This window comes from Diabrotica virgifera, chromosome 5 (assembly GCF_917563875.1).
Source record: "Diabrotica virgifera virgifera chromosome 5, PGI_DIABVI_V3a".
NCBI lineage: Eukaryota > Metazoa > Arthropoda > Insecta > Coleoptera > Chrysomelidae > Diabrotica > Diabrotica virgifera.
This window is the reverse complement of record NC_065447.1, coordinates 143,886,017-143,902,841: the sequence shown is the minus strand read 5'-3', so window position 1 is coordinate 143,902,841 and position 16,825 is coordinate 143,886,017. Positions and strand designations below refer to the sequence as shown.

At 31.4% G+C, this 16,825-nt stretch overlaps 1 protein-coding gene across 1 annotated transcript in view; it reads left to right on the top strand.

The window, feature by feature from the left end:
- Window positions 1-16,825, top strand: part of LOC126884461 (alkyldihydroxyacetonephosphate synthase) — a 146,654-nt gene that overhangs the window by 80,885 nt on the left and 48,944 nt on the right. Inside the window, exons 3-4 of the mRNA XM_050650395.1 lie at window positions 9,251-9,440; window positions 14,690-14,958. Of these exons, the coding sequence (XP_050506352.1) occupies window positions 9,251-9,440; window positions 14,690-14,958 (459 nt within the window). The remainder of the gene's footprint in view (window positions 1-9,250; window positions 9,441-14,689; window positions 14,959-16,825) is intronic.

Genomic DNA, 16,825 nt, shown 5'->3' with positions numbered 1-16,825 from the left:
TATTGGTTTCTGTTTAGTTATCCCTCTTATTGTCATTTCTTATTCTATCCCATTTGGTCTTTCCGGCTATAGTACGTAAATGTCTCATCTCAATTGCATTTATCCTACTATTATGCTTTTTCTGTAAAGTCCAATTTTCGCTTGTATACAGTATCGTCGGTATCACAATCGTATTATATATTTTAATTTTTGTTTCGTGGGACAATTCTTTTTTCCTCAGAATTGGCGCTAGTGCGTAGTACAGTTTGTTTGATTTTTTAGTTCTGTTTGTTATTTCGAGGTCTATTTTCCCATCATTGGTAATAATACTTCCAAGATAATCATATGCTGTAACTATTTCCAGTTGAGTATTTTTGCATTTTATAATTACTTCATTTTCTTCCTTTTCGCCGATGACCATTATTTTACTTTTCTCGATGTTTATTTCCATTTTTAATTTCTCTATTTCTTCTGTCCATATATTTATGAGTTTTTGCATTTTTGTCACGGAATCTGCTATAAGGACTATGTCATCCGCATACATTAGGGCTTCTATTTTTATTGGCTGTAATCTTTGGTATCCTATTGTTGTCTGTATTTGGTTCGTTCTTTCTCCAGTATTTCTAGTCAATTCATGACTATAATGAATAGTAGCGGACTAAGACTGTCTCCTTGCTTGATACCTCTTTCCCAATTGAATTCTTCAGATCTTTCTCCTGCTATCTGTACACGTCCTTTTACTACTCCTTATATATTTTCAATTATTTTTATCAGTGTACTTGGTACTTTCATGTTCTGCAAGCATTTCCATATAATTTGTCTTTCTATAGAGTCGAATGCTGCCCTTAGATCTATGAATGCTAGAATGAGCTTTCCCCCCGAGTCAGTACTTCTTTCTATTATATTTCTAATGATGTAAATGTTATCGTTTGTCTGTCTTTCTGGTCTAATCGCTGCTTGTTCTTCTCCCAGTTCTTTTTCTACCTCTTGTCTTAGCCTCTTCTCTACTATTTTCGTGTATATTTTAAAACATACCGATGATAAACATATTGCTCTATAATTTTCGCAGTTGACGTGTTCTCCCTTTTTGTATATTGGCACTATAAGGTTACTTTGCCAGTCTTTTGGGATTTGCTGCTTTTCCCATGCCTCTTTGTATATTTTCAACAACCAGTTTATCCCTTCTTCTCCCATGTACTTGACCATTTCCGGGTCTATGTCATCATCCCCTCCAGCTTTACCTATTTTTACGTTTGATACTTCCAATATTACTTCTTCTCTATTTATTTGCTCTATTTCTTTGTTCTCGTTATCTTGATATGTTTCATTTCTATCATCTATTATTGCATTTCTAAATTTGTTTTCATAGTATTCTTTCCATACTTTAGCTATTTGTTCTGGAGTTGTTTGGATTTGGTTTGTTGTATCCCTTACGGCTGTTATTTCTTTATGTTTTCCTTTCTTCATATGTCTGATTGTTGTCCAGAAGCTTCTATTATTTGTTACATAGTTTTGTTGTAATTCTTCTCCAAACTCTTCCCACGTCTTTGTTTTTACTTGTTTTATGGTGTTTTTCGCTAATCGTCTCAGCCTTTTGTATTCTTCTTTATCTTCTTCCAGTTCGGTCTCAATGTATTTTTTCCATGCTATTTTCTTTTTCTTCACTGCTGTTTTAACTTCATTGTTCCACCATCTCGTTCTTTTATGGAGTTTGTTATGTTTTCTGATTCCACATATTTCTGTTGCTGTAGACTTTATGACTACTTTGAAGGCGTTCCATCTTTCTTCCAGTGTCCATGCCTCTTTTTGGTTTTCTAGTTGTCTTAATCTTCTATTTGTTTCTTTTTTGTAATGTTATCGCACCTGTTCTAATTTGAGCTTATTTACTTTTACTCTTTGGTAATCTTTTCTTTCCACCTCCTTTATTTTTTCATCCTCGAGTTTTGCAGTAACCATCCTGTGCTCTGTAGCTAGTTCCGGTTCCTTTTCAGTTAAGACGTTATGTATTTTATCTTCTAGGTTTATCGTATAAACTATGTAATCTATCAAACTTTTCGCTCTTCTCTCTTCCGCCACGAACGTATATTTGTCTTCGATGTTTTGGTTTGTAAATCTGTTTCCTATTAGTAGGTCATTTGCTTGGCAGAAATCTAGCATTTTGACACCATTCCTGTTCAAACATTCCTCTCCGTATTTTCCAATGCATCCTAATCCTTTGTTGACATCCTTGCCCACTCTTGAATTCCAATCTCCTAAAATTATGATTTTCTCTCTCGATTCTCTTAATTTGTCTAGTGCTCTTTGGAGTTCATTGTAGAATTCTGTCATCGTTTCTTCATCTCTGCCTTCAGTTGGTCCATATAATTGTATGAATCCTATTTTGTCTTTTAGGTCCATTTGGATTGTTATAATTCTAGATGATAATGTTTCATAGTGTGTTATTCTTGGTTCTAGTCTCTTATTTACTATTATACCAACTCCTTCCTTTGCTCTTTGTCCCTGCGGTACTCCTGAATAATAAAGACTATATTCCTCATTTAGATTTATGTGCCCTCCTCCTACCGTTTTTGTTTCACTTATTCCCATTATTTGGATACCCATTTTTTCCATTTCTTCAGTTATTTCTATTTCCTTTCCATTTAGAGAGGTCACGTTCCATGTTGCTATTTCTATTTGTTCTGATTCTTCATTTACAAAACTAGTATTTGATTTTCCATTATTGTTATTACTACTACTACTACTATTTATACTACCTATACTACCAATATTTCCACCACCCATCCTATTTCTATTATTATGTTTAACATTTGAACTCCTAAACCTAATCTTATCACTAATCGAGTCTATACTTTTATTTTCATTGTCCAGTGTATTCGTAATTTCCTTGTTTTCTAATCCTTGTCTGGCATCTACTTCGTCTCTTCTCTGTCGCTCTGCTAGTTTTTTGGACTCGCTACCTCCACTACCTTTTCCTCATTGTAGTTCCATCTCCATTCCTTACCATCCACTGTAATTTTGTTGTACCCAATTTTCACTGTTTTTCATTTATCTCTCATTTCCCTTGCTTTGTCTCTTAGAGATTTCATTTTTTCTCTCTCTTTTTTTGTAAGGTCCTCTGTTATCCATATTTTCTTGGGTTGAACATTGTTTAGTTTGTTCCTATTTCGTAGAATGGCTGTTTTTTCTGTTTCGTTTCCTAGTTCTATTAAGCATGTTCTTATTCCAATCTTACATGCTCTTTTAATATTAATATTTACACCTAAATGTTTTCCAATCATATTTGTTGCTCTTTCTTTCAGTGTTGCTGAATCGTCAGTATCAATTTCTAACCCACTAATAATTAAATTATTTTTCCTTTTGTCTTTGTCCATTATTTATATTGTTCGTTGGAGTTCTTTTATATCTTCTGTTATCTTTTTATTTTCTTTTTTAAACAATTCATTTCTTCTATCAAATCTTGTCTTTCATTAGTCCATTCATTTTTCATTTTTTGGATTTCTAGTTTTATAATATTTATTTCTTCATTATTTTGTTTTATTTCTTCTTTTAGTTCTTTTATATCACTTCTGGTCTTCTTATTTTCTTCCTTCATTTCTGTTTTTAAGTTATTTATTTCTGTTTTAATCTCCTGCTTCAGTTCTGCTAATATGTTCTTTATTTCATCCATTTCTTGCTTTTCCTTATCGTCTTTTTGGGGTGGTGTTCTTATTGTTGACTTACTTTTCTTAAATGCTTCCTCTTTGTCAAACGAATTATCATGCTCCGGTTTGCTCCTTTTATTGTTCATTCGAGTGGGATTATACCCGTAACCTTATTTTCTTTAAAGTTGGCGTCAGGCAGTGTCTTCCACCCTATCCGTTCAGAGAAGACACTACCTACCTACTTTAATTTAATTTATCTTCCACCTGATTAAATTTTCCAAAGCCGTCCCTGACTTTTATATTTAATTTTGCTAAACGGCTGGTCTTAATCTATTCTCGACAAGTTTTTTGTTCCTGGTTTATTTTATTTAGTTTTTGATTATAATATGCTTAAATATTAGGTACTTACTGGATTTTTGATTTTATGAATATTAATCTAGGCATGCATTAACTTACAGTTTTTCTGAAGGCTTTTGAGTTGTGTCGTACACTGCACTTTCCTTTAACTATTAATCTTACTTTTAATATTTTATTTTTTGTTTATACCACTTAATTTTTGATTTTTATGAGAGCTAAATTTTTCACGTTGTTCACTTTCGATTTCCAGGACCGGATTCATAAAACATAAAAACCCTAATTAGGCTCTAGGTGGGTCACATGACCACTTAGGGGGCTAAAAATTTCAGAAGGTGAGTTTCACTATATATGCTAAACGGTTACCTATATGGAATTATCGAGTTGGGGGCAGTTTTCATCATCTTGCCCGGCTAGGCCCTTTAGTAAAAGTTATTAACAAATATCGATATTCATTTATTTTGCAATTTGTGAAGCAACAAATTGACTTTTCACATTCAAAAATCGGTATTTTGAAGCTTTTTCAATGATTTTTAAAAAAATCAAATTTTGTAATTTTATGTCGACTATTTAGCTTTTGAAGGGGGTGAAAAAAATCGAAAAAATCGCGATTTTTGCACTAAACTGTTAATAATTAAAAAACGGACGCGAACTCTAGGCAGGAAACAGGTAGGTTTTCTTCCTATAGGTCTACAATCTACAATAACTAAAAAAGTAGTCAGCTACCTGGACCTTTGAGTATCCTGAGAAAATCCTTATTTCTCTGGACTAGTAATCTTCTTTTATTCGTCACAAACCAGTAGTTTTATTTTTACAATATAATAATAACCAAAACCAAGTAATTAAACATAAACATAAGATCATAATGAAAATGTAAATAATGAATAAATTCTGTATAAATCATTAGAATCATCATCATCATTCTCTTTGCCTTATCCCTATGCGGGGTCGGCTTCCCTAATTGCATTTCTCCACACAATTCTATCTTGGGTCATATCAATGTTAATCCCCTTTACCAACATGTCCTGCCTTATCGTCTCCCCCCAGGTCTTCTTTGGTCTTCCTCTCCTACTCCTTCCAGGAATCTGCACTTCAGCTATTCTTCGTATTGGGTGATTAACGTATCGACGTTGAACATGACCAAACCATCTTAACCTATGCTCTCTCATTTTGGCATCAATTGGTACCACACCTAGACTTCCCCTAATATACTCATTTCTAATTTTATCCTTCTTTGTCACTCCACTCATCCATCTAAGCATTCTCATTTCCGCCACATGCATTCGTTGTTCCTTTTTCTTTTTCACTGCTCAACATTCAGTTCCGTGCATCATAGCCGGTCTTATGGCTGTTTTATAGAATTTTCCCTTCAGCTTCATTGGAATTTTTCTGTCACACAACACACCACTCGCTTCTTTCCACTTCATCCATCCAGCCCTAATTCTACTGCATGCATCTCCATCTATTTATCCATTACTCTGTAATACCGATCCTAGGTACTTAAAACTATTGCTTTTCACAATCATTTCACCATCCAAAGATACCATTTTATTTGTAGTAACTCCATCTTTAAATGAACATTCCAAATACTCTGTTTTTGTCCTACTAAGTTTTAAACCTTTTTCCTCCAGAGTCTCCACTGTTCCAGTTTTTGTTCTAAGTCTCTTTCACTAGTTCCTATTAACACTACATCATCAGCATACATTAGGCACCATTTTTTTTTTAGTGAATTTGATGGCCTTGGCCGAGCCAATTAGCCAGACATTTTGTTATTTTAAAAACAAACAAATTTGATTTTTCAATCAGAGGAATTTTTTCTGTATTTCTAACTCTAAATACATAACAAACTAACATTATTATCTACAATTATTATCTAAATAATACTCTGTTTTGGTTGTTCATTTTTTTTGTAAATTTTTATTTTTTTTTGTATTTTTTTTGCATTTTTTTTATATTGTTAATTTGTTTTTTTTTTATTAATTTTTTTATTGTTATTTTTTATAAATTGTTTTTTTTTACTACGCTAAGACGTAAACCCGATTCATCCTCGCGGAGGTTTACATCTTCTTATTTTTTTTTGCATTTTTTATTTTTTTTTGTTTTTTTGCATTTTTTATTTTTTTTGTTTTTTTTGCATTTTTTATTTTTTTTTTTTTGTTTTTTTTTGTTTTTTTTTTCTTTTCTTTTTCTCTTTTTTTTTTGTTCTTTTCTTTTTTCAATTATAATATACAATAATTACTTAAATCTACAGGATTTAAAACAAAATAACAACTAAAAAACATGTTTGTTTTGTTTTAACAAACATGCCTGCTTTGTTTTAACAAAATTTCTTAAATACCGGGTAAATTTTATTGCTACAATCTATATTTACAATTTTTGATATGTTCGTAAATTGTTTTTAATATATTAATCTCTTCAGAAAAAATCAAACTGTTCAGGTAGACGGGAAGTGTAATTTTTAATATATTAAGATTATCATAAAATTTGTTTATATTTACTGATTGATGTGAAAATTCGAGGAGAATATGTAGTAGATTACCTTCTTTTCCACACTCACAGTTAGGTGACTCTCTGAGACCCAGACTGTACATATGAAGGGGGGTAAGAGCATGATTACATCTCAATCTATTTATAACTCTTATGAAATGGCGATTTGATACAGAATGAAACCATCTTTTAATGGGAATTTCAGGTCGCATTTGTTTGTAATTACTACCAGTTCTCGTGTTTCGATAATACCTTTGCCAATTTTCTTTTTGGTGTCGTCTACTAATAATATCAATATCCGAAATGGGTAGTAAGTTCATGGGAAGTTCTTCGCCTATTTCTAGGGCGGATTTGGCTAGCCTGTCTACTATTTCGTTACCCCTAATGCCTGCGTGTCCCTTTATCCATGATATAATGATGTTTTTTCCTAAATTTGCAATTTTATTATAGAGTCATAATTTCCAGTTCTATATGATTGAGTTGTTGGTACTTATGTACGTTAGTTAGTCTATCAACGACACTCTTACTGTCTGTAAATATTATGCAGCTATAGGGTTCGTTACTAAATATGTGTCTTAAAGCAAAAAGTATCGCTATCATTTCAGCGGTGTATATCGATGATTCACAAGGCAATTTGAATAATTTTTTAAATCCACTTTGGATATTGATTATTGCACATCCTACTTTGTTTTGTACTTTGGATCCATCTGTATAGTAAAACTGATAATGTGGCCATTTATGAAGTATAAATGATTGAAAAACGGCTGGATTTAAATTAATATCCATAAAAAAAGTATTAATTTGTTTTGAGAAAATTTCTTCTAATACATGGGAATACATAGGTGAAACTTGATTTTCATAAGTATAGAAAGTACTTCGGTATTGAGATATTTTCAAGTAACTATCTACAAGAAGGGGACATTTTTTCTTTGTCCAATATTTATTAGTTAGATCTAAAATTGATAACTTATGTATATCCTGCAGATAGTTTGTATTTTTTCCTATAGCTCTAGTAATAAATTTATCACTTAAAAACTGTCGTCGAAATTCCAGGGGTGGTTCTATCGCCTTAACTTCCATTATATTAACGGGTGTAGACTTCAAATATCCAAGACAAAGTCGAAGACATTTATTTTTTTGTATTTATTAGGCACCATGGAATACTACCCTGTAGTTTCGCTGTTATCTGGTCCAAAACTAATGAGAACAAATAAGGACTAAGCACCGAGCCTTGGTGCAATCCTACTTGCACCTGATATTTATCAGTCTCTCCCACACCTGTCCTAACACTAGTAGTTACTCCCTCATACATATCTCTCACAATCTTTACATATTCGCCAGGCACTCCTTTCTTATTGAGAGCCCACCACAGAATCTCTCGAGGTACTCTATCATATGCTTTCTCAAAATCAATGAATACCATATGAGCGTTGGTCTCTTTATTCCTGTATTTTTCCATCAGTTGCCTTACAATGAAAATTGCATCGGTTGTTGATCTGCCCTGCATAAAGCCAAATTGATTATCGGATATTTCGGTTTCTTCACGTATCCGTTTATCAATTACTCTCTCCCATATTTTCATGGTGTGGCTAAGTAATTTTATAGCCCTGTAGTTTGTGCATTGTTGTATGTCTCCCTTGTTTTTGTAGACAGGTACTAATATACTGCTTCTCCATTCGTCTGGCATTTGTCCAACTTCCATAATTCTGTTAAATAGACCTGCTAGCCAACTTATTCCTGTCTCTCCCAATGCTCTCCATACTTCCCCAGGGATATCATCGGGTCCTACTGCTTTTCCTTTCTTTATTTTTTGAAGCGCTTGAGCCACTTCCTCGTTTGTTATTCTGGTAACCATTGCTGTTACGTCTCCGTTAACTCGACAGGCTGTCTGTCAAATTCTTCATTTAATAAACTGTCAAAATACTTTCTCCATCTCTTTTTGACATCCTTTTCGTGAATTAGTATTTTACTATTTTCATCTCGGATACATCTAATCTGATTAAAATCTCTTGCTTTCTTTGCTCTCTGTTTGGCTATTTTATATATCTTTGCTTCGCCTTCCCTAGTATCAAGTTGATCGTATAGGTTTGAATACGCTTCTGCTTTAGCTTTTGCTACTGCTACTTTCGCTTCCTTTTTGGCGACCATATAGTTTTGAAGATCTATATCCGATCTGCTTTCTTGCCACTTTTTATATAGTTTTCCCTTCTCTTTTATTTTTCCTTGTACTTCGTTTGACCACCACCAAGTCTCTTTATCCTCAAACTTTTTTCCTGACGTTTTCCCAAGTATTTTAGTAGCAGTCTCCCTAATACTACTGGCTATTTTTCTCCAAATTTTGTTAGGGCTTCCTTTCGTCTTCCAACATATTTTTTCTACTATTCTTTCCCTGAATAGACCTTCCTTCTCATCTTTTAGCATCCACCACTTGATTTTTTGTGGTCCTCTCCGATATTTTTGTTTAGTTTCGCTTTTTACTTCGATTTCCAGAACAAGCAGCTTATGTTGTTGGCTTACTGTCTCACTAACTATTACCTTGCAGTCCTTGCATTCACGTATGTCTTCTTTCCTTATGATGAAGTAGTCTATTTGGGATTGATGTTGTCCACTTTTGTAGGTAATAAGTTGAGTTTCTCTCTTTTTAAAGAATGTGTTAACAATCGCCATATCCAATGCTGTTGCTAATTCTAGCATGTCATGTTGCTAGTTCTAGCATATATTATAATCATTAGATTATAATATACAAATTAAACAACAGTTTCTATTTTTTATTTTTTGTAACTTTTCAGGTACTTAATCGGCGAGCTACGTTTACCTCATATTGCCGGCTGGGTCCGAGATACATTTAACATAGACATAGGCGTACAGAAACCAAAAAAAATTCAAGAGTTACCCAATGAAGATAAATATCCAAAGCCAAATATTACTGACGAAGTTTTAGAACAAATCAATAAATTAGGAATATCTTATTCAACCAAGGTATGATATATTACATATTACAGATAAAATAAATATAAGAATTAATAAAGTTATTCGACCAATAAAACTGACACATCTACATTTCACCAACGTCAAATAAGACTTATTTTATTTATTTATCAAATAAATATTTATTATTCGAATAAATTGACAAGTTAACCTGGCTTTAAATATCTGTAACAAAGAAAATTCGTCAGTTTAACTTTAAATTATCAAAATTGTATTGAAACACAATGAAAATATATTCGACTAATAAATATTATTCGACCAATAACTATTCACAGATTTATTTGTTGTTGGTGAAACTGGCCCGTGTTTTTAACCCGGAAGTAGTCGCGCTCACTTCTGTAACGTCGATAGTCGCGTGTGAGATTCTATCTCAAAATACGAATTTAAAACAAATTTTTATTTTGTACTATTTTTATCTACTTTTTATATTGAAAATATATATTTCTAACAATTTTATTAAAAAAACCTGTGTTAACGGCCACCTGTCAACATCGGACACCTGTCCTAACGGCCAGTTTAAAAATTTCCCAAACCAATTATATGTAGACTACAAAAACTGGAAATACCGTCCACTTTTCTATATCGGCCAATAGTTCTTTCATTTTTAGTGGCCGTTACTGACAAATTTTACTGTATGTATTACGAAGAAGGATGAAATGTGAGATTCTATCGGCGCGACTACTCGCGGGTTAAAGCTAATTGGCTCTCCCCAAAGCCATAATTTCCACAAAAAGAAGAAGAAGAAAAAAAATCCTACGCATTACTACACCCTTCCTCGAGGCACTTACGAAATTTTTTCAAAATTGCAAAATTTTTCATCAAGTTATCGCGAAAAAGGACAAAAATTGAGATTCTACCTCACCGCGCGACTACTCGCGGGTTAAATAAGACATAAACGAAAATTTTTTTAAATAAGACATAAACGAAAAAACAGTGAAATTTGTTTCTAATCAACAATTTTCATATTTATATAGCAGTCAGTACGTGTGTTGTCAGGATTGGTCTTCTTCATTTTCAGCTTGTCGCTTTTCAGGAGTTCCGCTGCTCTTCTTCGCCGCTCATACATCGTGTCATCTTCATTTAAACCTATCTCTTATGTCCTCTGCCACACAGTCCTTATAGCCCGATCAAAGAACAATCTGACCCCAAAAAAATAAAGGAAGGATGAAAATTTGGGAATAGGTAGTTGAAATTGTCTATTATTATATAAGAAAAAGTTTACAATTCTACATCCCCTCCATTTTTTCAAAAATAGAGTTGAATACCCCCTCTCGAAGGTGAAAAATATACCAAAATAAGGCCGGAATTGGATAAAATGACTAATTCTAAGCAACATTTTGTTCTATAGAGTTTTTTCCCAAGTCAACACTTTTCGAGTTATTTGCGAGTGAATATGTTCATGTTTAACAAAATAAAACATGTTTTTGAACGGTTTTTCGGAGATAACTCAAAAAGTAAGTATTTTAGCGAAAACAATATTCCTAGCAAAAATATAGCTCATAAAAAATTGAAAAAAATGGTGTATGCTTGAGGTCTGTAGACCCAGTAGAAGCAGAGTTGTAGCTAATGAAAAGTAGGTTCTTCTTCATAAAATTCCAAATCGAATATTTCAATGTGAAATAACCCAAAAACGGAGCACTTTTCGGGGAAATTCATTTCAACTTTTTTAAAGTGTTTAAAAAAAGGATTATTTTTGTTTTTTAAAAAAACTTGTAACATTAAAAGTAAGTGAATTACGCTCAAAATATTGTTAGTCCCTTTTATTTTTTGGTAAAAAAAAATCGCGAAAATCACCCCCTAATTAGCATCACAAATAAAGTTTATCATTACCACTTCACAAGTTACTTTTCTTACGTATTATTTATATGATCTGTAAGTTTGATCGGTTCAAAGTGCGTATTTTTGAAAAAGCTGTAGTTAAAATGGCTTGAGCGAGTAACTAATCACGAGTTTAGGCAAAGTTTGAACAGCCATAGCATAATCAATTTTAATATAACAAGAAAACAAAAAAGGAAAAATATGCAGAAAAGCAAAACGTACATTTTATTACTCTTTAAGATTTTTGGTGTTACTAATAATTCTTAAGTTAATTCCATGAACAATTCCATTTTTTTCAAAATAAAAAAAATGAAACTTATAGATAATATAAACAATACATAAGTAAAGTATCTTGTGAAGCGGTTAGGATTAATTTTATTTGGGAAGCTAATTAGTGGGTGATTTTCGCGATTTTTGTACCAAAAAATAAAAGGGACCAACAATATTTTGAGCATAACTCACTTATTTTTAATGTTAGAATTTTTTTTTAAAACAAAAATAAACCCTTTTTTTAAACACTTTAAAAAAGTTGTAATGAATTTTCCCCCAAAAATGCTCTGTTTTTTTGGTTATTTCACATTGAAATATTCGATTTGGAATTTGACGAAGAAGAACCTACTTTTCATTGGCTACAACTCTGCTTATAATGGGTCTGCAGACCTCACGCGTACACCATTTTTTTTCAATTTTTTATAAGCTATATTTTTACTAAGAATATTTTTTTCGCTAGAGTACTTACTTTTTGAGTTATCTGCGAAAAACCGTCCATAAACATGTTTTTTTTTTTGTTAAAAATGAACATATTCACTGGCAAATAACTCGAAAAGTATTGACTTCGTGAAAAAACTCTATAGAACAAAAGTTGCTTACAATTAGTCATTTTACCCAATTCCGGGCCTATTTTGAACGTATATTTTTTCACTCATAAGAAAATATTTTTCACCCCGTATTTCCCAATTTTTGTAAAATGGAGGGTATTTTTCTTATATAATAATAGACAATTTCAACTACCTATTTCCAAATTTTCATCCTTCATTTATTTTTTTGGAGGTTTTCGTAAAATTTTGTGTTCCCTGATCGGGCTATTAGTACTTATCTCTACGTCTAACGTAACCAAACCATTGCAGTCTTTTGTTCTTGAATCTTTTTTGAGACTGTAGTCACCCCAGTTCTTTCTCTAATCCCTTCGTTACTGATCCTATCCCTTTTAGTCTTAGCCAACATCCACCGTAATACCACCATTTTATATCTTTTCATTTTAACCATTCCCCGATTTTTTCGATCATAGAGTATCCCACTTATTCGCTTCAAGTAAAACTAACCACCCTGTATCCTGTGGGCAATTTCTCGATCTAGTGTTCCATTATCCGTTTTATAACCGTTTTTCATGAATAACTTAAAAAATTTAATTTTATGGAAAAAATCATTAAGAACAAAATTGTAGATAATAAAAAACAAAAAGATTCGAGTCAGGAATACCTATGTAAACCCAATAACGACTGAGTTATTGCTGTTTAGAGGATGGTTATTTTCGAAGAACCTTGAAATGGAGAACCTTCAATCTCAAATGTGGTGCAATTTTTTAGGAAAACTTGGAGGACATCTTTTAAAGTTCATTAATAAGCCTTTCAAATCGGCACGGATAAAAGTTTTTTGCATAAGAACTGACTTTTTATTTCTTGAAATGTAACAATAATTAAACCCTCGTCATTACAGTCCTAATAGAAATGAATAGCTTTCCACTTGAAATTAACTTTATTTGATATATAATTGATACGAACCATGTGATTTGACCGGTTTGGAATTCTCAGTTTGGAAAAAATAGTTTATTAAATCGAAAATTTAAAAATTAACATTTTTATAATTTTTTAAAAAAGTGCATTTTTCTTAAATAAACCTAAAAGATTCATGATACAAAAACAAAAAAAAAATCAAAATTTTCAGTAAAAAAAATCCTACAATTAATATTTTAAACATTTTTTCATATTTTGACTACTTTTAGGTTTATTTATGAAAAATGCACTTTTTTAAGACTATAAAAATTTCATTTTTGATTTGATCAACTATTTTTTCTAAACTAAGCATTTCAAACCGGTCAAATCACATGGATCGTACCAATTATACCAAAATAAAGTTAATTTCAAGTGGGAAGCTATTCATTTGTATTAGAATTGTAACGACGAGAGTTTAATTATTGTCACATTTCAAAAAAATCCAAAGAGTGACTTTATTTTCGTCATAAATCAGTCAGTTTTTATGCAAAAAACTTGTATCTAAGCTCATTTGAAAGATGAACTTTAAGAGATGTCTGTTAAGTTTTTCCAAAAAATTACACCACATTTGAGTTATTTGAGATTTAAGGTTCTCCATTTCGAGGTTCTTCGAAAATAACCATCCTCTAAAGAGTAATAACTCAGTCGTTATTGGGTTTACATAGGTCTTTCCGACGCAAATCTCTTTGTTTTTTTAACTACAATTTTGTTTTTAAAGATTTTTTCTATAAAATTATTTTTTTTAAGCTATTCATGAAAAACGGTTAAAAACGTGAGTTTTTTCAATGAAAAATGCATAGTTTCAATCGCTAATAACTTGGAAAGTATCAAATTTGCCAAAAAATCTCATAGAACTAAATTTATTCAGAATTGGTCAATCTATCGACTTCCATAGTTGTTTTTATTGAAAAAAATTTCATCCCCTGGATGGGGTGGTTTTCACCCTCAGGGCAAAAGCGCGCTTCGGCGTAGGGTAGATTTTGACAAAGGTTATAAATACTACCTAAAGCCAAAGTTTCAAGGAAATCGACCTTGATTCTCAAAATTCCACTAGAAAATGGCTGTTGATTGGACTACCTGCCCAACACCAATATAACAACAATGGACTGGCCTCCATTGAGTCCGGATACAAATTCCATAGAGCACTTATGGGATGAGCTCAAACGCAGGGTTCGGGTCCGTAATATAGCACCATCGACAGTGGTAGAACTAAAAACTGGATTCGAGAAGAGTGGGAAGCGATTCTTCAGTAATCAGTAATAAACTTAATAAGGCCCTTAAGACTAATTTAAATTTGATTTTTTATGTTCATTTACTTTTATATTCATTACATAATGACTTTCATCCATTAGATGTTTTCTCACATATAATATTAAGTTATCTTTGTTATGTTCTTTAGTTACTAACTTTATAAAAATATTGGTGTCATTGCAATTAAAAATGGCTTTTGTTCGGATTATTGTACTTCTAATTTTACATATTTGTGGATAGCACTTGCCAAACAGCGTAGTCAAAAAATATAACTTATTTTACTTTTGAGTCGATTTCTTTGCTCACAAGAGAATACACAGAGTATACCAAACTTTTTAAATCAATTATTAATACCATTGAAAACGTTGGTATTAGGGAATAAAAATATGTATTTTCTAGGTAATCGACAGGTTAATAAGAGCACATGGACAAACTTTACATGAAATTTACACCATTCAAAATTCAACATTTGAAAGAATTCCCGATGTAGTTTTATGGCCCACGTGTCATGACGAGGTTGTAAAAATAGTGACATTCGCACAAGAAAATAATATAGTGGTTATTCCTTATGGAGGCGGTACTGCAGTTTCTGGAGCTCCAGAATGTCCGAAACATGAGAGTAGAACGATAGTTTGTTTAGACACATCACAAATGAACAGGATTTTATGGTATGTACAACAACCTTACTAAAGTTCTTTTCATGAGCATTTTTCAGTACGTCACAAATGATAGAAAAAAGGCAAGTCCGTGATAATACACATTTATAACATTTATTCTAACATGACATTTTAGTTAAATCTGAGAGTTGTCACATTTTATTTGCAATTTGGCATAAAAACAAATCAATTGTGTTTATTGCATTTATAAAATGGTATTTTCTTTGATTTGTATAGCCTTATAAATTATACGGATTATATTCGTAGATATATTATACAGGGTGAGTTTTTAGTGCGGGATCGGTCGATAATTCCATTACGGTATAGAATATCGAAAAAAGTTATTTAGAAAAAATGTAGGCAATGATATTCTCCACGCTTGGAAAATATGTCCATTTCTACAGGGTGATCAATAACAGCGTGGTATATCAAACATATAATTTTTTAAATGGGACACCCTATATATTTTTTCATATTTATATTCCCCTCATAATTCTTGTTCATATAATATAGGGTTTTGCATTATTATACAGAGTATTTAAAAAGTTATGACCATTTTTATTTCGAAATCCCTATGAGATTAACACCCTTTATATAAAGAAGTAATTCATAGACAATAATTTGTTTTATGTAGTAAGATAAACAATATACTGTAGTTTTTAAATTAAGTCCAATTGAAATCATTGACGAATGTTTGTATACAGGGTGAACTACAAAACCAAATTACGATTTTCTCTATTTTTTTAAATGGATCACCCTATATTTTATTTTTCAAAAATATTGTATTTATTAAACTCTTTCATTTTTATATAGCATTCCCTATATCTAAACTTATTACTTTCGGAGATATTTTTAGTTTTCTTCAACTTTCGGGAATACATTCAATTTTTCTAGTAGAAATAAGTTGGTATTGAATGATAATTAAACAAAATTATTTTTATTCAATAAATAACTAACACAAAATATAAACCATAGCAATAGGCAATGAATGTATCAATATATGTGATATTAAGGAATTATCATATTTCCCTAATATTCAAGAATCATACAATTCCTACAAAAAAATATACCTAGATATCTTGTGTATAATAAAATTACAAGATTATTTTTATTTAATAAACAACTCACACAAATATAAATCAAAACAATATACAACTAATTTAATAGTTTTTAGATTATTATATCAACAGCATTCTAAGCCAAGAAGTTTTTAGTAACACATTCCTAATTGCAGATTGTGACCCGCAGTTATTAATAATATAATTTTCATATTAAATTTCATTAATATGCATCAAGAAATCCCTACTTTGTTAACACTCAAATTAGGTGATCTATAAATGTTTAAGGTGATATTGTTAGAGATTATGTGATTGGTCCACATTTTTTGACGGTTCAGGTTTTTATACGACGGTGCTCCAGTTCTTCCAAAATTGATTTTTTTCAAGTGGGGCTATATAAAAAACCTTGTATACCAGAAGCATCCAACAACGCTTGATTATATAAAAATAGAATAAAAGAAGCTTTTAATAATATTGACTTACAAAAATGTTAGAAATGTGGCTCGGTCATTTGAATATCGGTTACAAAATTGCATAGACGTTGAAAGTGGTCATTTTCAACATTTACTTTAAACTTATATCCTTAACATCACATTAATTGGTACATTCGTTAAATTTTGTTATGGTTTATTATTTTTTGTTAGTTATTTATTTAATGAAAATATTTGTTATATTATTGCATAATACTTATTTGTTAAGTTATTATTATATTTATAAGAATTGAATGTATTCCCGGCAAATGAAGAAAACTAAAAATATCTCAGAAACTAATAAGTTTAGGTATATGAGATGCTATATAAAAATGAAAGAGTATCATAAAT